The following is a 20,944-nucleotide window of genomic DNA, read 5'->3' as shown; positions in this document are numbered from 1 at the left end:
TTGAGGACAATACGTATATAAAACATTACCTTTTCTAGAAAACAGGAGGAAGATATAAAAGGATATGTTCACACTTTGCTTGTGTATATTTTATTTCATTACGAGATGAATTTATACGCACACACGGATGTCTGTATGTGGTATACAAGATATATACATGTGTGTGTATTTATATATACATACACAGAAGCTATATATAACTTTTATACATTAAAAAATATAAAATTTTAAAAATGTATAATTTAAATACAAAAATTTAAAAAGTTAATTTTGAAGTGTATTTAAACACATCTTCAGAATTACACAAATCTAAGTCCAAAAAAGAATATTAAATACCAAAATAATATAATGAATCTAATTTGATATCTAAAAATACTTTATAAGTACAATTAATATCATTTTCAAGACATCTATATGACAAATTTGCCCATTAAATCAAGAATAAGACAAGAATAAGTATTTAAAACTATTCTGGAAATGCTCATACAATTAGATAAGAAAAATGTTATACAAATATCGAAAAGTAAAAATTATCATTACTTGCTGTACGCTTTGTCATTCATGCAGTTATTCCATAGTGAATACCAGCGACTCCTACAAACTAGCCTGCGAGCCCATATAGGTTAACTATCACCCCTTTTACTTTCAGTTTTAGATATTTCTGTTCTATCCTGACCCTTGCTGATATGTTTGTTTCCAGTAGGAATATTAATTGATGCAATCTTGCTCTCCTGTTTTTGTAATACTCTGTACCTCCACTCCACTTTAACAAAAGCTTAACAGTTTAACAACTGTTTTAAGGCTTTGTTTTAGTAATACTTCCTTTGAAACCACATATTTATGTTCAACTAAAAAAATCTGTATTGAACCATTTTGAAATGAAGAGGTTTTAAAATAAGATATTTTTAAAATTTATTTTATACCTTGGAATTTCATTATTTATGAGATTACACACAAACACACACACACACAGACAACTGACCAACCATTACTTTACTAATACAAAAAATAAGGACTGGCCAGGTGCACTGGCTTATGCTTTTAATTCCAACACTTTTGGAGGGTGACTCAGGAGGATCACTCGAGGCCAAGATTTGGAGACCAGCCTGGGAAACATAGTGAGACTCCATTTCTATAAAAGATAAAAATAAATAAGGCTCACTTGTCTCAGAAATCATGCTTTTCCACTTAAATATTTTAGAGGTGTGGTTTTGCAAAATAAGTGAATATTCCTTTAATTTTGATTCCATGATCAAAAGTGCTTCAAATATTCGAGGAACATTTTCCCATAGGTGTGTATAAATTGAAACAAATGAACTATCTTCTTTTATTTTTTTCAGAGTGCATGACCATTCATCATCATCTCTAAAATGGATTTCCCTTGGCCAATAATCCTGCAAAAAATGTGAAAGAGAGAATACAGCTTAAGTCATTTTTAATGAATTTAAATAACAGAGTTCAAAACCAATGAGCTATAATTGAGATTTTATTCCACAGAATTGTTTTTAAATTACTTTTTAAAAATTTGAAACAATCACAAATATCATAAAAGTTACAAGTGCTTTACTAAAACTATTTTCCTGAATCATTTCAGAATAATTTGCTTATATGATAGCCCATCATCCTTTAAAACTTCAGTGTATAGTTCCGAAAACCAAAAACATTCTCCTACATAATAAATGCAACCATTAAAATCAGGAAATTGGCACTGATACATTATTTATATTTAATACAAAGACTCTACTTAAGTTTCAGTGGAACCAATTATGCCCTTTATAGCAAAAGAATCTAGTTCAGAATAAAAATGTTAGGTTTTGACTTCATGTCTCTTTGGTCCCTTTCAGTCTACGACTGTTCCATAGTATCTGTGGGGATGTGAAGGGAGAAGATTAGAAGAGATAATTTTAATTTATTTTCATTTATTTTCTAGTTTTATTAAAGCATAAAATTTTAAATATTTATGGTGCACAATGTGAAGCTTCGATAAATGTATACACTGTGCAATGACTGCCAAAAAGGTAATTAACATATCCATCACCTCGCACAGTTAACGTGTGTGTTGAGAACATTTAAGATCCACTCTTTTAGCAATTTTCAAGTACACAATACATTATTATTAACTATGATCATCATGCTGACCAATTGATCCCCAGAATTTATCTATTCTGTCTGAAACTTCCCACCCTTTAATCCATTTCTCCTTTTCTTTCACAAGCCCCAGTAAGACTCCATTCTACTTTCTGCTCCTATGAGTTCCATTTTTATACATTCCACTTATAAGTGAGATCATGACACAGTTTCCTTTTGGTGACTGGCTTATTTTTTACATAAGCTGGGATCCATGGCAAAGTTATGTGCTCAGTTCACTCTCCTTTCCCTTTCCCACATGAAAGGTATCTCTCTCCACACTGTTTTGCCCTTGCTTGGTAACTTGAAAATGTCCTTCCTAACCTCTTCAAGGTATCTTTTCTTATTTCTGTGCTACGCCTAGGACTCCCATATAGTGAAGGCTAGTAATATCTCAGCTGGATTCCTTAGCTCTTATAAAGGTCTTTTTCTTGCAAAGATAGTTGTTCAAATTGATATTTCTGCAAAGGGATAAAGGCTATTTTGCCATCTTCCTGGAGTCATTCCTCCTCAGTCTTTTTCTTTTTTTTTTTTTTTTTTTTTACTTTTATATATTCAAAGCCATGAGTTCACACTGATGCCTCTAATTCCAATTCTAACCATTCTAGTTTTCTCTCTTTCCATATTATAATTGCCATCTCTAACAATTAAAAACCTAGCTGCCATTATCTTTAATATATTTACTCATTTGATCAATCCTTTTATGTAACCAATCTCTCATATTTGCTCCCAGACTCTTCCCTACGTGGATACCCTTTTCATACTACTTGGGCTCTAATACTCCATGTTAGGTTGCCAATTCTGCGAGGACATCCTCCTTACCCCCACTTGATCTCTGACCTCCCACATCAGAGTGAAGGCTACCTTCCTCTTCTCCCTTTATGTATGAATATCATCATCATTCCCTTGGATTCTGATACTTGTGGTGTCACATGGACATCCTCCTCACCATTGTTGGACTCAGAAATCTTGCTCAGGGCCACCACAGCAAACCCTTCTTTCTCAATGTGGAAGCCTGCCTTGTGTGGCCGCCAAATGGCTTTAATACTAAATTGTTTAGGAAAGGAAGGAGATGGAATCAAAGGGAAACAAGGGAAATGAAGAGAAGAAGGGAAGTGGAACCACAACATTAATATTTGCAAATCTAAGTATAAGATCTTTTAATATAATCAAATAATAGCAAAACAAAGAAAGTTAGTCAACATAATTAAAAGCTTATGAATAAGAGAATACGTTTTGGAATGGTGGGAGACTTGTGTAGGATGAAACTCTGCAATGGAGTTTGGGTAAAATACACTGGGGACTTAGCTTAAGAGGAAGAAATCTGAAGTCTGCAGATCAGAAATTTCAAACCCACCTAGGGCTGTGCCATCTCCTTTTCTCTTCCTTTAAAAGCAATCCTAAACTCATCATACACGTGTTCATTTATTAACTGTGCTAACAGTAAGATATGAAAATAACACCCAGTGTTTAACACTGGAAAACTTTTCCAAAAAGGTCCCTCTGTCATTTTGAAAAAAAGAGTGTTATATAAATACGTAAGTGCCCACTTTCAAATCCTGTAAATGTGTATCTTAAATAAGACGCATAGCCACTTGGGAAAGTTTTCCAGCATTGAAATGTGGAAAACTGTGTCAAAAATTTAAAAGACTTTGAAGAATAAGAAAAGGTCACAGAGTAAAATCCCTGAAGACAAACACTGTCAATTTAGAATGGCAGATACTTTGAAAACATAGTCCTTATGAGTCATGTGTTGCTGTTGTTAGGGGAGTTGAGAGAGTAGGAAGAGGCTAAAAGGAATTTGAAAAGATGTTATAATATGTACAAATCTTTATGAAAATGTATTCTTTATGTCAGGCTTGAGATATCACAATCCTTTTTCCCAAGATATTGAAATATTATGAGCTGAATAAAGTTTCCAGAAATTCTACAAGGCTGATGAGACTCTGTCTTCTCTACATTACCCAGGTAATCAAGGGATTGACTAGTATCCCAAAGCCATTAATACAAAGAAGGTGATTTTTAAATTCTTTTAATGAATTCTTTGTGGCTGTATTAATAAATGGATACCAGATGATTATATTGGAGTAGATCATATCTTATAGCAGATCATAATCTATTTTCCCCATTTCATTTCTCTATTACCCTCCTTCCTTATTCCTTTATATTTTGCCTTCAGTAAGATACCTCTTGAATAGAGTGTTATCTAAAAAATAAATTTTGTGGCCAGACCTAAAAAGGCAAACTGAGTCAACTAGCAGCTAACAGGCAGATGAGATGTCAGGCAGCTCATACTGCCAGAAAGGAAATCAATACTACTACTAGAGTATGAGCATCCAGAGTCTATGGTGATTATATTAATTAAAAGTAAATAAATGTATTCAAATCCCAAAGGAACAAAAGAATTGGACTAGAAGTTATTGTTCCCTATGGAGTTAAATTCTACATTATAGTACTGTGGTCCTTACTGATAAGTAAGAAGAACATTTGTCTTATTTAAAACAGGGTCAGTGAAGCAAGAAATGGCTATGTCTTTGTTATGTTTATCTTAATTACTGCAATTAACTATGGCAGTGGCAGAAGCACAAATTATTATATGCTAATACAAAACTAGAGATGGAGAAGGGAGAGTAGACAGACAAAAGGGCTCTCGTGGAGTTTAGAGATGAATTTTTTTTATTGAATATATAGTTAAGTCTTCATCCATGTCCCAAAGCCCAAGAGACAATGCTGAAGTATCAAACAAAAGGTAAGAAATAAGAAGCATGACTAGAATTAGTAGGAAAAGTGACTATTATTTAGCTCTTCTTCCCTTATATTAAGCTTTGATATAAGGATTTAAATGGATTAATGAATAAATAAATGAATAAACAAATAAGCAAATAAATCAGGCTATTCCCTCAATAAAGAGAATGGGATTGAAATAATTATTTTCTCTATCATAAAATAATTTTGATCCTCTAAGAAAAATCACAGCATGGATCTGGGTACTCTCCAGATACAGATTACAAATCTAACAGGCCTGTTAACAAAAATTAACATTGATGAACTAAGAGAAGATGAATTAAAGTTCTACCAGATAAAAGTTGCATGGACACAGAAAAAAGGTAGTCAGAAATAAATAACACGAAAAATAAAAAGTATAATAAATAAATATGGAAGAAATTGGAATCAACATTTTAGTACTTGAAGAACCAAAAAGAGTTTTTTAAAGTGTGATAGTAAAGAGAAATGAGACAAAAAGGAGGAAGATAATACAGATTCCATAAGAGTAGAAATTTTTGTCATTGTTCATTGCTGTAACTCCAGTGTCCAGAAAAATATTGCACAAATAGTGGGTAGTGAACAGAAATAACTAAACGAGTGAATGAATAGGATAAGTAAGAGAGCTGACACTGATACAACGATAGTGGAAAAAGAAGTTATAAAAATAAACTATAAAAATATTTTTATAAAAATAAAACTAGAAACAGAATTGTGATGGAGTGAAGGGAATGTGGGAAATGATCAACAGAGAAAGGAGAGGATAAAAACAATTGAAGATAAAAAGATAACACGGAAGTATAACAGGAGATAGGAAGAGGTGAAAGAGTAGATGATATAAAATATTAAAATTACCAAAAAAGATAGAAATGGTAGGAACTGGCAAAAAAGAGAAGACTTTAGATGATATGATAAAAGATTAAGTAGAAGACAAGAGAAACCAGTAGCTAACATGTAGGTTGCAAGTACTGTTATAATGCTAGTTAATAGCAGAGCTTGGATTAATAATATGCTTCAATTCTAAAAGAATAACAGCTCCACGAGGGCAGGCATCTTTGTTTTTATTCACTGATGTATCTTAAGCATCTATGTGCCTGGCACATAGCAGGTGTTCAAAAATATTTCTTAAATGAATTCTTTTTTTTTTTTTTTTTTTTTTGAGACGGAGTCTTGCTCTATCACCCAGACTGGAGTGCAGTAGCGCAATCTCGGCTCACAGGAAGCTCCGCCTCCCAGGTTCACGTCATTCTCCCGCCTTAGCCTCCGGAGTAGCTGGGATTGCATGCGCCCGCCACTACGCCCGGCTAATTTTTTTGTGTTTTTTAGTAGAGACGGGGTTTCACCGTGTTAGCCAGGATGGTCTCTATCTCCTGACCTCATGATCCACCCGCCTCAGCCTCCCAAAGTGCTGGGATTACAGGCGTGAGCCACCGCGCCCGGCCAGCAGTCATTACTTTTTTACCATCGTCTGTTAGACAAAGACTTTGTATAGCAAACAAAAAATTAAACATCTAGTCATTTTATTCCTGAATATTTTCAAATATCCAATAGTTTGGCAACGTATAAACATACTCAAACCATAAAAAATAACTACAGAATGTGAGTATTTGGTTGTGAAATTCAGACAATAAGAAAAGATTTACAGATAAACCTATAAATGACAAAATGATACAAATGGATACGTTGTTTTATCAAATGCTATCTGATAAAAATTGAAGGCTATAAATATAGCCTTTGAATGCAAATATAAATATGTCCTTTGCATACACAGATGATACTACTGACATACTATTAATAAGACATGGTTTGATCTGGTTTTATCCTATATTTAGTGAAGAGCTGGCATAAACCTATTATCTTGATTTGATTGGTATCATTCTCAATTTAAAACACAGGGATTACATATTTACTACTTCAAATAATTAGAATTTTTTATTTAAAATCATAGGTCCTCAAACATGTATAATAATACAGTCTCCATTATTTGCTGAATTTAGCTTAATTTTAACTTAAAACTTAAAACATTAAAAAGTCCTGAAACATTGTCATTAGGCTGCAGCACATTTGCATCATTATTTAAATCAAAAATAGTTACAAAAAGTTTGTCCTAAAAGTATTTCAACATACTTAGCTACACCATGTGACTGAGGTAAACTTTTGTAACTAGGAATGTTTTCATCCAAGCGCAATCCTTTCCCAAAACATTGAAAGTAAAAACAAAAAAACAAAACAAAACAAAACAAATCTTATCTAAACAAATATAAAAACAGAAAATATATATTTAAAAGTAGTTATTTCTGAAACTACATTGTTAGCAGTTTAATCACAGCAAACACTATTTATATTTAAGCATAAATAAATGTAGATTATTTATATTCCAATCCACTCAAAATACAAACATACCTCATTAAAAAGCCATCTTTTCTCTGTTTTCTATACTGACATGTTTATTCTGACCCTTACTTGACATTCCTCAATGCAAAACAAATATGACCTTCACACTTGCAGGTGCACGGATCCAAGGGAAGACTTAGCGAGTCCAAAAACTAAAGGCGAAGTCAATAATTAAACATAACAATGGAAACTGAACTTTCAACAGGAAAACACATTTTGAATTTTTCACTCTGATTCAATAATCAGGGAATATTGATGTAACACCTCTACAAATTACCTGTCTCAGGTGTGGTGCATAAATAAATGAGGTAAGTAAGCATAATTGTTGTATATTCTTTAAGGTGTAAATACATAAGACAAAAATCTTACATTAACAAAAGTATATAGAAATGTCTGTATAGGACTAGAATGTTTTTAATGTGAAAAAGAGAATAGAATGTTGACAAGAGGGAAAGACTACAACATAGAGCCTACTCAAAGGACATAAGTATTTATATACATACTTTCCACATTGAAACATATTTCAGAAATTTCTAGTCTTAAAGTTTGTTCTAAGCCTTCTACATCTCCATAACTGATATTTTAAAATGATGTATTGGCACAGAAAATAAGATGCTCTACTCACCCAATTTTGAAACTTTAAGAATTCTTCAATGCTCTTTGGAGGTTCTTGCATTTTCTAATAAAGTAATATCAATATTGTTCATTGGCATTAACTCACTAGACTATTCATAATATTTACAAATAATTTACTCAAATGAAAAAATACTCTAAGTTATCATTTTTAGAGCAGGAAGATATCATAAAATGTTCACTTTGTACCATCCCTCCACTTTGAAAAGGGACACACATAAATGTTTAAATTCTTAGCCTCCAAACCAAATTTTATAATAGGCTTCCCTCTTATACACTAGCCCTAGAGAAAAACTCCTCATGAATCTTGCTTAAGTCCTCATTTCAGATTCCTAAAAGAGTTCCAAGATATTTTGGGCTATCATGGATAGTCTCTATAATAAATCCAGAGCCAAAAATATAATTTGTTCTTGCTGATAAAGTATTTTAAAAAGTTAACTAGTTACATAGTTAAAATAAATTTAAATGTTTGGATGTTCCAGTCTAATAGAAAAAAGTCACATTTTTAGTAGTTTCTTTGTGATTTCAAATGTATTCAACATTAGACAAACTAATTTTAATCCAGACCACACCTTTCTCCTTTGTGCCTTAGAGACTTTGCCTACATTCTTTCTTCTGCCTAGAAGTCTCCCTTTCCCAAACCCTCTTCTTCCAATCCTTTCTTGGCCTATTTAACTCTTACTTCAAATAACAAATTAAAAGTCACTTTGTCCATCAAGCCTTTCTTATCCCCCAAAGTTTTCTCCATGGTAACATACAGCAGATTATCTCTATGAGGACAGAAACTATGGTGCAATCACAGTTTCACACAGTGGCTGGTTCATAGTCAATGCATAATAAGTACTTGCAGTGTGCATAAATGAAAGCATAAATGAGTAGATGAATGTCAGAAATGTATAGGTACTTGAAAAATAATAAAAATACTTCTAGAGAATGAAAATCCAGTGAGAAGGCAAAAATAAGAAGAATTCAGAAGTCTAATGCCCTAATATCCATGGTGATATCACTGAAAAGATTGTATTACATTTTTATTTATTAAAACACATATTTCATATCAATATATAAAGTGGTCAAGATTACAGAATCACAAGTTCATGTTTTAGAAAATAATTTCTAAAAAATAATTACATATTTGAGTTGGGGGATATTTCATTCATCTAAATATATGATGAGTATAAGAAAATATATAACTGATAATATAAGAAGAAGATAAACAGTGTATGTGACAACCATTATAGAAAATGAGTATTCAGTGAGGGTTAAAAAATTAAACAATTGAACTCATGGAGATAGAGATAGAATGATGGTTGCCAGAGGCCGGGAAGGGAATGGGAAGTGAGGGGAAAGTGGGTATGGTCAATGGGTACAAAAATATAGTTTAGGGTCAAGCACAGTAGCTCATGCCTCTAATACCAGCACACTTTGGGAGGCCAAGACAGGAGGACTGCTTGAGCCCAGGAGTTTGAGACCAGCTTGGGCAACACAGCAAGAGCCCATCTCCATAAAAAAGAAAAAAAAAGTAAAACAAAACAAAACAAAACAGAGTGTCCAGGCATGGTGGCTCACGTCTGTAATCCCAGCACTTTGGGAGGCCAAGGCAGGTGGATTGCTTGAGGTAAACAGTGCCAGAGACCAGCCTGGCCAACGTGGTAAAACCCCCGTCTCTACTAAAAACACAAAAAAAGTAGCCAGGTGTCCTAGCTACTCGAGAGGCTGAGATGAGAGAATCACTTGAACCCCAGAGGCGGAGGTTGCAGTGAGCTAAGATTGTGCCACTATACTCCAGCCTGGGTGACAGAGTGAGACTCTCTCTAAATTAAACAAACAGACAAATAAAAAGAGCTAGAGAAAATGAATATGATCTAATATTTGATAGAACAACTGGCTAACTATAGTCAACAATAATTTACTGTACCTTTTGAAATAAATAAAAGAGTATAATTGGAATGTCTACAACACAAATAAATGATAAATGCTTGAAATGATGGATACCCCACTTACTCTGATATAATTATTATATACTGTATGTACCAAAAGTTACCTCATGTATGCCATAAATATATATATACTTACAATATACCCTTAAAAATTAAAAATAAAGATTTAAAAAAGGAAAACAAATGTTTAGACAGAAGCAAAGATGCATAGAGATGTGAAGAAAATGTTATGGGAAACAGGGAACTCTAGAGCTAGTCAGATTGAAAAGAGTGAGATATATGAGAGACGGTGTGCACAAAAAGCTTACAGACAGAAAAATACTCATGATATAATATCTTCAGGGATAGCGGGTATAGCAGTTTGGCTAAAAGGAACTTGCAATACATTTACAAATGTATAGAATTAAACTTAATGAAAACAATTTAAGTATTGACTTTTTTTTCCTTGTAATGGCTGTCAAACCACTCCAAGTACAAAGCACCACAAGTAATATGCACATTTAATTAAAGGGAATTAGAAAAGTGGATTAAGAAAGTGAAACTTGCATAGTGAAGTTCTAACTAATTTCAAAAATTCCATGTTTCTCTTGGGGTAAAATTAAAATAAGGTAAAGTATAAATTAAATAGATTTCTACTTTTGGTAGGATGTAGGAGGATATAAAACACCTATACTTCCATGATAACAGTAAGACAAACTTGGACAAAAAAAAAATCATACTTTTCTATGAGATTAGTGAAAAGTGCTGAATGACAGGAGGCAGGACCAGTTAAATAACTTGTAAACATTCAGAGTCCCTTGTTCAAAATTATTAAGAGTTTGAAGATAATAACATCAGAGCATTAGACCAAATGCATGGTACTTCTCAGCATAAGGCCCTGTGCAACTGCAGAAATTGTAAACCCATGAAGCTGAAAACAAGCGTAATTGTCCTATAGAATTAATGTTTATGGTTTCTTTAAATAAATATAGAAATTAATCCTCCTAGTCTTAAAACTTAAGAAAGTTACATTGGTCTTATCTGAGTTCCTTTCCCAGAAAACTAACCATCAAGCCTCCCAGATAGTGTCAAGGAACTAAAACGTACCAAATCACTATATCTTGACAATTAGCCTCTAGACTCCTTACCATCACCCATCATGATTGCCTAACTGACCACCTGTTTCCTGTTAACCAACTCCTCCTCCCCACCACTCCCTAATTTCTGTTTTCCCACACATGGTTACATTTCTTCCCTGCTCTAAAAAACTCTAATTTTAGTTAGTCAGGGAGATGGATTTGAGACTGATCTCCCATCTCCTTGGCTTCAGCACCCTATTAAAGCTTTCTTCCTTGGCAATACTCATCTCAGTGATTGGCTATCTATGCAGCAAGCATCAAGACCTAGACCAAACCCTTGGTGTTTCACTAACAAAGTCAGCTCTACCTGGGAGCCCTGATTACCTAAAACTCCAAGAGAAATATAAACTTTGTAAGTGAACGTAAAGCTGTGGAAGCTTCCTTACCTTGGGGCCAGCTCTGCTGCTCTTCCTTTGACATGTTCGTTGGCCTGCCATGGTACAGTAACTTTGCAGAAATGAAGAGAAATCAGCTGGGTCTTAGGCATCAATGTGAGTTGGTCGACCAAACTGGGGTATGAAAGACACCCAAATGCAAAAATAAATGACTCAGCCAAACAATCCCTTTTCCCCTCACCTCCAAACCTCACTTCTGACTTTTACCAAGTCATACAGTTTAACTCTGTATCTCCACTCAAATCTCACGTTGAACTGTTGGAATCCCCAGTGTTGGAGGTGGGGCCTGGTGGGAGGTGACTGGATCATGGGGGTGGTTTCTAAAGATTTTGCAAAATCCCCCTAGTGCTGTTTTGTAATAGACTTCTCACGAGATCTGGTTGTTTAAAAGTGTGTAGCACCTCCCCCTTCACCCTTTTCCTCCTGCTCCAGCCATGTAGGACACGTCTGCTTCCCCTTCACCTTCTGCCATGATTGTGAGTTTCCTGAGGCCTCCCCATCCATGCTTCCTGTACAGCCTGTGGGACTATGAGTCAATTAAACTTCTTTTCTTTAAAATTACCCAGTCTCCGGTAGTTCTTTATAGCAATGTGAGAATGGACTAATGCACCAAGAAAGCAGCAGGGGACGAGGGGTTGGAAAATATATTCTGCTCATGAAGCTGGAGGTTCTACTATGTCATATGACAAAGGGCATGCATATAACAAGAAATGGACAAGGGAAGGCTAATAATATAAGCTATTATACTGTTTATAAGAAAAATTGGTCTGAATTTTTCTATCTTATAATGTGAAGATTTGGAATTAAGGCTATTATGGTCTCAAAAAAAATGAGTTGGGAAATGCCTCTGTTTTTTCTATTATCTGAAAGAATTTAAAAAGCTGAAAGATCAGTACTATTCCTTCCTTTCTTCCTTAAATGTTTGGTGGACACTGCTAGTTATGTTCCCTGAACCTGAACCTGAAATTATGGGGGAGTTTTAAATTAAGGATACTGTAATAGACCTAATCATGCCCCCACCCCAAATTCATATGTTGAAGCCCTAACATTTAACAATATGTGACTTTATTTGGAGATGGAGTCTTTGAGGAGACAATTAAGGTTAAAAGAGGCTAAAAGAGGGGGGCTCTAATATGATTGGTGTCATTATAAGAACAGACACCAGAGAGCTTGCTTGCTCATGCTCTCTCTCCATATACACGCAAATATTTTATCTGTGAAAATATCTAGAACTGTGAAATAATAAACTTTGTGTTGTTTTAAATCACTTTGCTTGTTTGCTGTTACAGCAGCAATAAGAAACTAATATGAGGAGAAAGAGTGAATTTTTTTTTTTTTTTTTTATTTTGCAGATGTGAAAACTGTCACACACTTAACTGATGCTCTGTCTATATAAGAGAAGAGGCTTTGTAAGGACGTGGTCAGAAGGCAGTGGTCTACGAGCCACGAAGAGAGGCCTCACTAGAAACTAACACTGATGGCACCTTGGTCTTGGACTTTTGGCCTTTAAAACTGTGAGAAAATAAACTAGAGTTGTTTAAGTCATCCACTCTGTGGTATTGTATTATAGCATCCTAGGTAGACTAATACAGACATAAGCTATCAAAATTAATATAGGATCATTCAGCTATTCTATTACTTCTTAATTTTGGTAAATTATCTTTCAAGAAAAATTAAACTGTCAGGTATTTTGATATAAATATTTATTCTTAATATCCTCTTATTATCTTTGCAATCTGTAGTGTCTGTGGTGATGTTTCATTTTTCATTTCTGAAATTTGTACTTTTCTTTATCTTGGTCAGTCTAGCTAAAGGCTTATCAATTTTATTAATCTTTGCAAAGAACTAGTTTTGGCCTTGTTGCTTTTCTTTAGTGCATATTTGTTTTTAATTTCATTGATTTATTCTTATCTTTATTGTCCCTTTCCTTCTTTAAATGTTTGAGAAACTTCCAATGATAAACCCTGCTCTACCATGAAGCTGAATGCTTGACAATTCCTGTTCAGACACCATGAGGCTTTCTATCACCATTTTAATCCCTGTATTTCAAAATGGATAGAAAGTTAAAGATTATTAGATATTTATGGAATAATTGTGAAATAAAAAACATAAAAACAAAAAAATAGAAATCCAAAAAAATGACTAAAAATAAAATCTAGGCATGTACAGACAATGTGGGGAACAGAAGGAAACTTCAAAAAAGTCTTTAAGATTCTTAGAGAGCTATAATAAGATAATGCATCCCTGAAACCACAACTTCATGTTATAAATGAATACAGAAGAAGAGAAAATGCAAAGTACAAATATAATGATATAAATTATCCAACAACAGTCTAGTGAAAAACAGCTGAAGAAATCTTCTAGAAACTAGAACAAAAATGTTAAAGTAAGCAAGAATCAGAGGATAAAAGAACAATAAGTTAGAGGATTATGCCAGGAAAATGACTTTCAATCTGTAAATTTAAATATAGACAGAGCATCAATTGTGTGGCATTTTTCAGATTTGCAAGATACTAAAAAAAAAAATTCTCCTCATATTAGTTTCTTATTGCTGCTGTAACAAACAGCAAAGTGCCTTAAAAAATCACAGTTTATTGATTCTTCCTATCCATGAGCATGGTATGTTCTTCCATTTGTTTGTGTCCTCTTTTATTTCACTGAGCAGTGGTTTGTAGTTCTCCTTGAAGAGGTCCTTTACATCCCCTGTAAGTTGGATTCCTAGGTATTTTATTCTCTTTGAAGCACTTGTGAATGGAAGTTCATTCATGATTTGGCTCTCTGTTTGTCTGTTACTGGTGTATAAGAATGCTTGTGATTTTTGCACATTAATTTTGAATCCTGAGACTTTGCTGAAGTTGCTTATCAGCTTAAGGAGATTTTGGGCTGAGACAATGGGGTTTTCTAAATATACAATCATGTCATCTGCAAACAGGGACAATTTAACTTCTTCTTTTCCTAACTGAATACCCTTGATTTCTTTCTCTTGCCTGATTGCCCTAGCCAGAACTTCCAACACTATGTTGAATAGGAGTGGTGAGAGAGGGCATCCCTGTCTTGTGCCAGTTTTCAAAGGGAATTTTTCCAGTTTTTGCCCATTCAGTATGATATTGGCTGTGGGTTTGTCATAAATAGCTCTTATTATTTTGAGATACGTTCCATCAATACCGAATTTTTTGAGAATTTTTAGCATGAAGGGCTGTTGAATTTTGTCAAAGGCCTTTTCTGCATCTATTGAGATAATCATGTGGTTTTTGTCTTTGGTTCTGTTTATATGCTGGATTACGTTTATTGATTTGCATATGTTGAACCAGCCTTGCATCCCAGGGATGAAGCCCACTTGATCATGGTGGATAAGCTTTTTGATGTGCTGCTGGATCTGGTTTGCCAGTATTTTATTGAGGATTTTTGCATCGATGTTCATCAGGGATATTGGTCTAAAATTCTCTTTTTTTGTTGTGTCTCTGCCAGGCTTTGGTATCAGGATGATGTTGGCCTCATAAAATGAGTTAGGGAGGATTCCCTCTTTTTCTATTGATTGGAATAGTTTCAGAAGGAATGGTACCAGCTCCTCCTTGTACCTCTGGTAGAATTCAGCTGTGAATCCATCTGGTCCTGGACTTTTTTTGGTTGATAGGCTATTAATTATTGCCTCAATTTCAGAGCCTGCTATTGGTCTATTCAGGGATTCAGCTTCTTCCTGGTTTAGTCTTGGGAGAGTGTATAAGTATCCAGGAAATTATCCATTTCTTCTAGATTTTCTAGTTTATTTGCATAGACATGTTTATAGTATTCTCTGATGGTAGTTTGTATTTCTGTGGGGTCGGTGGTGATATCCCCTTTATCACTTTTTATTGCATCTATTTGATTCTTCTCTCTTTTCTTATTAGTCTTGCTAGCGGTCTATCAATTTTGTTGATCTTTTCAAAAAACCAACTCCTGGATTCATTGATTTTTTTGGAGGGTTTTTTGTGTCTCTATCTCCTTCAGTTCTGCTCTGATCTTAGTTATTTCTTGCCTTCTGCTAGCTTTTGAATGTGTTTGCTCTTGCTTCTCTAGTTCCTTTAATTGTGATGTTAGAGTGTCAATTTTAGATCTTTCCAGCTTTCTCTTGTGGGCATTTAGTGCTATAAATTTCCCTCTACACACTGCTTTAAATGTGTCCCCGAGATTCTGGTATGTTGTATCTTTGTTCTCATTGGTTTCAAAGAACATCTTTATTTCTGCCTTCATTTCGTTATGTACCCAGTAGTCATTCAGGAGCAGGTTATTCAGTTTCCATGTAGTTGAGCGGTTTTGATTGAGTTTCTTAGTCCTGAGTTCTAGTTTGATTGCACTGTGGTCTGAGAGACAGTTTGTTATAATTTCTGTTCTTGTACATTTGCTGAGGACTGGAGTGCTTACTGTCCAAGGTAATTTATAGATTCAATGCCATCCCCATCAAGCTACCAATGAGTTTCTTCACAGAATTGGAAAAAACTGCTTTAAAGTTCATATGGAACCAAAAAAGAGCCCACATTGCCAAGACAATCCTAAGTCAAAAGAACAAAGCTGGAGGCATCACGCTACCTGACTTCAAACTATACTACAAGGCTACAGTAACCAAAACAGCATGGTACTGGTACCAAAACAGAGATATAGACCAATGGAACAGAACAGAGTCCTCAGAAATAATACCACACATCTACAGCCAGCTGATCTTTGACAAACCTGAGAAAAACAAGAAATGGGGAAAGGATTCCCTATTTAATAAATGGTGCTGGAAAATTGGCTAGCCATAAGTAGAAAGCTGAAACTGGATCCTTTCCTTACTCCTTATACGAAAATTAATTCAAGATGGATTAGAGACTTAAATGTTAGACCTAATACCATAAAAACCCTAGAAGAAAACCTAGGTAATACCATTCAGGACATAGGCATGGGCAAGGACTTCACGTCTAAAACACCAAAAGCAATGGCAACAAAAGCCAAAATTGACAAATGGGATCTAATTAAACTAAAGAGCTTCTGCACAGCAAAAGAAACTACCATCAGAGTGAACAGGCAACCTACAGAATGGGAGAAAATTTTTGCAATCTACTCATCTGACAAAGGGCTAATATCCAGAACCTACAAAGAACTCAAACAAATTTACAACAAAAAAAATACAGCCCCATCAAAAAGTGGGCAAAGAATTTGAACAGACATTTCTCAAAAGAAGACATTCATACAGCCAATAGACACATGAAAAAATGCTCATCATCACTGGCCATCAGAGAGATGCAAATCAAAACCACAATGAGATACCATCTCACACCAGTTAGAATGGCAATCATTAAAAAATCAGGAAACAACAGGTGCTGGAGAGGATGTGGAGAAATAGGAACACTTTTACACTGTTGGTGGGATTGTAAACTAGTTCAACCATTATGGAAAACAGTATGGCGATTCCTCAAGGATCTAGAACTAGAAGTACCATATGAGCCAGCCATCCCATTACTGGGTATATACCCAAAGGATTATAAATCATGCTGCTATAAAGACACATGCACACGTATGTTTATTGCGGCACTATTCACAATAGCAAAGACTTGGAATCAACCCAAATGTCCATCAGTGAAAGACTGGCTTAAGAAAATGTGGCACATATACACCATGGAATACTACGCAGCCATAAAAAAGGATAAGTTTGTGTCCTTTGTAGGGACATGGATGCAGCTGGAAACCATCATTCTAAGCAAACTATCGCAAGAACAGAAAACCAAACACCGCATGTTCTCACTCATAGGTGGGAACTGAACAATGAGATCACTTGGACTCGGGAAGGGGAACATCATACACCGGGGCCTATCATGGGGAGGGGGGAGGGGGAAGGGATTGCATTGGGAGTTATACCTGATGTAAGTGACGAGTTGATGGGTGCTGATGAGTTGATGGGTGCAGCACACCAACATGGCACAAGTATACATATGTAACAAACCTGCATGTTATGCACATGTACCCTAGAACTTAAAGTATAATAAAAAAAAAAAATTAAAAAAAAAATCACAGTTTATTATTTCACAGGTCTAGAGGTCAGGAATCTGAAATGGGTCTGCAGGGCTATGCTCTTTTCATGTTTTGTGTGTGTGTATGTGACGGAGTTTCACTCTTGTCGCCCAGCATAGTAAATTTACTTGCGTAACAAAAAAACGCAAAATATCGATGGTTTAATACACATAATTTTTTTTCTCCCAGAAGATCTTTTCGTGAGAAAGGGGGCTTCTAGCAGTCCCCTGCTATCCTTTGCTCAGAACTCCTCCCTCATCTTCAAAGCCAGCAGTGTAGAATCTTCTCCCCTCTCTTGACATCTTGTCTCCCTCTTATAAGGACTCTTTGATTATGTCCAGCCATCCAGATAATCCAGGGTAATTTTCCCCATCTCCTTAATCACATATGCAGTTCCTTTTGCCATATAAGATAAAATATCAATAGGTTCTTAAATATCAATAGGTTCTTAAGATTAGGATATAGACATCTTTGGGGGTCATTATTCTGTCTACTACACTCCTATTTACCTTTTTTCAGGAAGGCATTAGAGGATGTAGTTCATTTTTAAAAAGGGATTAAACAAAGAAAAAGGAAACAAGTGATCTAACACACAGGAGAACAGTATTACATTGCAGAAACCAGCAATCCTGAATAAACTAAAGGTTGTAACGCTGTAGGCAGAGTATCTGTAAGGAAAAAAACATCTACTGGATTATCTGATGTATTTCACTGTGATGCTTTAGCAGTTTGCCAAAGTGTTTGAGGACAGATTAATAATACGTTAAAAATGGCAGTTATTAAGAGAAAGGAAAGTAAAAGGTTGTATTAAAAGTGAATGTGATCTTAATATGCTATGTGCCTTGGGGTTGAATAACATTTACCTAGACAGTAGTGATAACACTAAATGTTGATTTAGCCAAAGCCTATGATATCACTATATTGATAGGTAAAGGGACAAGAAGAGTGTATGAGGTAGAGAGGGAATGTTCACACACTTGGAGGTGGTACTGTTATAAAAGACCTATATCACTGCCTTCCGTAGGAGAAAGTCAATGGGTAATGTCTGAAATTGGAAAACCAAGAAATTGCAATGTAAGTATATTTAGACATAGTGGATAATAGACAAAATATTTAAAACACTTGAATTTTCCTTTGGTGAGCAGAATTGAGAATAGAGTAGAAGGGTTGGAGACTACAGGGTTTTCTTTAACCTCAGAATGTGGCAAACTGTTAGTGCTCACCAATATGTGTGTGTTTCTCTACATTTCCCAGAATCCACTGCAGTTAAAGTAGGGGCCTTGGGACTAAATTCTGGCCAACAGAATGTGGCCAAATTGATATATGTCATTTTTAGGGTTGACGTTGGGTGATTCGCCATTCTTTCTTGTCAAATAAGCTAGTCCTAGAAGGCAGCAGAATCATTAAAAATAAAAACATTTGGCCTTGAATTTAACATTTCATCTGACTAGAAATAGCCAAAATGGATCTTTTGTGAGAAAAAAAAAAAAAAAAACATGTATTAAACTGTTGATATTTTGGGGTTTTCTGTTACAGAAGTAAATTCACTACGCTGGTTTTAAAACATCGACAAGATTTGCCAATCCTTTGAGAAGAGGGATCTATGTCTCCTTTCCTAAAATGCAACAGGACTTTGACACACTTGTAAGCAAAAGAAAGTGAGGGAAGTAGCACCGTGTTACTTTTTGAGGCAAGGTCAGAAAAGGTCAGGCAATTTTTGCTTTGTTCATTGCAACACTCCCTTTGGAGCTCTGAGTTTAAGCTAAGAAGTCTGACTACCTTGCTGCCATACTGTGAGGAAGCCCTGGCCATATAGTTACAGAAGCTCTGCTAGCATGCCTACTCTAGTCTTTCTGAATTACCAAAGAAAAGCTGATGACTGTGCCCTACTGACAACATCACCTGTGAACATAATAAAATGGTTGTTTTAAGCCACCATATTTTGGAGTAATTTATTACATACAATAGCAACCCAATGCTCAATCTAACAAATAGTATCATTTACTTTTTAATCTGTGCAATTTAACTATTTTGATAAAACTTAGAGTTAAGCTAAAAAGGAAAATGGGTGTGAATTACTTATTCCTGGCTTATAGACTTTGCTATTCTACTTTCCCTACCCAGAAAGTTCACCTTTCTCCCTAAATCACTGGCTTTCAAACTTTTTAGAGTTTGAAATACACTAAGAAATACATTTTACAAACAAGCCCTAGTGCACACATACATGCATATATATAATTAAAAGCTCCATACAGTAGCACTTTACTAAGTAACACTAAATTTACTTACATGCGCTGATATTTCCAATCTATATTGTTTCAGTTTTTTTTTTTAAGTGTAAAGAGATTTCCTTGCTTACAAATGGGTCAAGACCTCCACTAATGGGGTCCCACACAATCCCCTTTCCAGTTGAAAACACTATCCTAAACCTAAATCATTCTTCAAGGCCTTACCCAAGTTCAAAAAAGAAGGCTTTATTGACCACTCCATTCTCAGCTTTCTTGAAATTCCTGTAATGTATTCAGTTGCATTTTTTAATCTCAGTAGTAAGAATATTGCATTTTCTGTACTTAAATTTAACATGCTTTACTTGATATCGTAAGCACTTCTAGGGCATTGTAATGTCCTTTATCTACCACTCGATGAATTCAGAGTGCTCAATAAAACATTGCTCAGCATTTGACCATTGTGTTTTAAAATCTTAGTTGTTAGAGTGCACTTCAGTTTGGGCATTCTTTGGGGAGAGGTACGGACAAATGTTCTAATAACTCATCCACATATTATACTTCAAACTGGAAAAACACACAAAATAGTCTTAACTCTATATGCGTGTTTTTATGCAAACTAAATCATAAAGATATAAATGATTTTTCTAATAGCTTTCATTACCATACAGCGCACGAAATAATGATATTGATATAGCTACGAAAGAGTAATATAACCAAGTTCTCACAACTAAAATATCTTTGAGGTGGGCAAAATGCAAACTTTTCTCTGGGATCAACATTTCTTCACAACTCACTGCAACTACGCCTTGAGAGTATGTTTCGAGAACCGCTTCCCAATTATGTTGTCCCAGAAAGAATCGGGAGGAAACCGGGTGAAAGGCTGCGAGGCTTGAGGCGGGTCCCAGACGAACGCGGCCCTGCCCCACGCCAGAGCCTCTCAGAAGTGCGACACCGCCGCTGAGAGAGAGACGCTGAGGCGGAACTTCCAGTCTAACCCCGCCCCGCTGTCTTCCCAGCCTTTTGCTTAGGCCGCGCGGTCTGCGTTGTGCGCGGCCCCAGCCCTAGCAACGACTCTAGTAACTGCCTGGCTCCTCCCTCTGGTGTCTCCGGGAAAGCGCTCCGTCTGGTCCCTGCGCTATCACGGCCCGGTGCGTGGCTCGGGCTCGGGGGGAGCTGGAGACGCGTGGAGCTGTTCGAGGACTCGCGGGTGTGCAGGTCTGAGTACCACTCCGATCCCTGGTGGAGGTCTCCGCGCCTCTCTGGAGACCAGTGGTCTGGCCCCAGAGGTGCGGCCGCGGGAAGTGGACATTCTTTGTCAGGACCCT

General features: G+C 35.6%; 1 protein-coding gene across 8 annotated transcripts in view; it reads right to left on the bottom strand.

The window, feature by feature from the left end:
- Window positions 1–20,638, bottom strand: part of LOC116275848 (protein FAM227B) — a 290,793-nt gene extending 270,155 nt beyond the window's left edge. For 5 of the 8 annotated variants that reach the window (XM_031668708.1, XM_031668712.1, XM_031668713.1 and 2 more), the window contains exons 1-4: window positions 20,414–20,638; window positions 11,359–11,481; window positions 7,910–7,963; window positions 1,163–1,394 (exon numbers count right to left, since the gene is read on the bottom strand). In XM_031668708.1, the coding sequence (XP_031524568.1) occupies window positions 1,163–1,394; window positions 7,910–7,963; window positions 11,359–11,409 (337 nt within the window). In that variant the 5' untranslated portion in view covers window positions 11,410–11,481; window positions 20,414–20,638. Of the gene's footprint in view, window positions 1–1,162; window positions 1,395–7,293; window positions 7,437–7,909; window positions 7,964–11,358; window positions 11,482–20,344 lie in introns of those variants that run through there. The other 3 variants (XM_031668709.1, XM_031668711.1, XM_031668710.1) reach the window with 3 other exon arrangements.
- Between the last annotated feature and the right edge of the window lie 306 nt (window positions 20,639–20,944).

Source organism: Papio anubis, chromosome 7, assembly GCF_008728515.1.
Source record: "Papio anubis isolate 15944 chromosome 7, Panubis1.0, whole genome shotgun sequence".
In the NCBI taxonomy this organism is placed as follows: Eukaryota; Metazoa; Chordata; class Mammalia; order Primates; family Cercopithecidae; genus Papio; species Papio anubis.
Note: the sequence above shows the minus strand (reverse complement) of the source record. Positions and strands in the feature narration are given on the sequence as shown.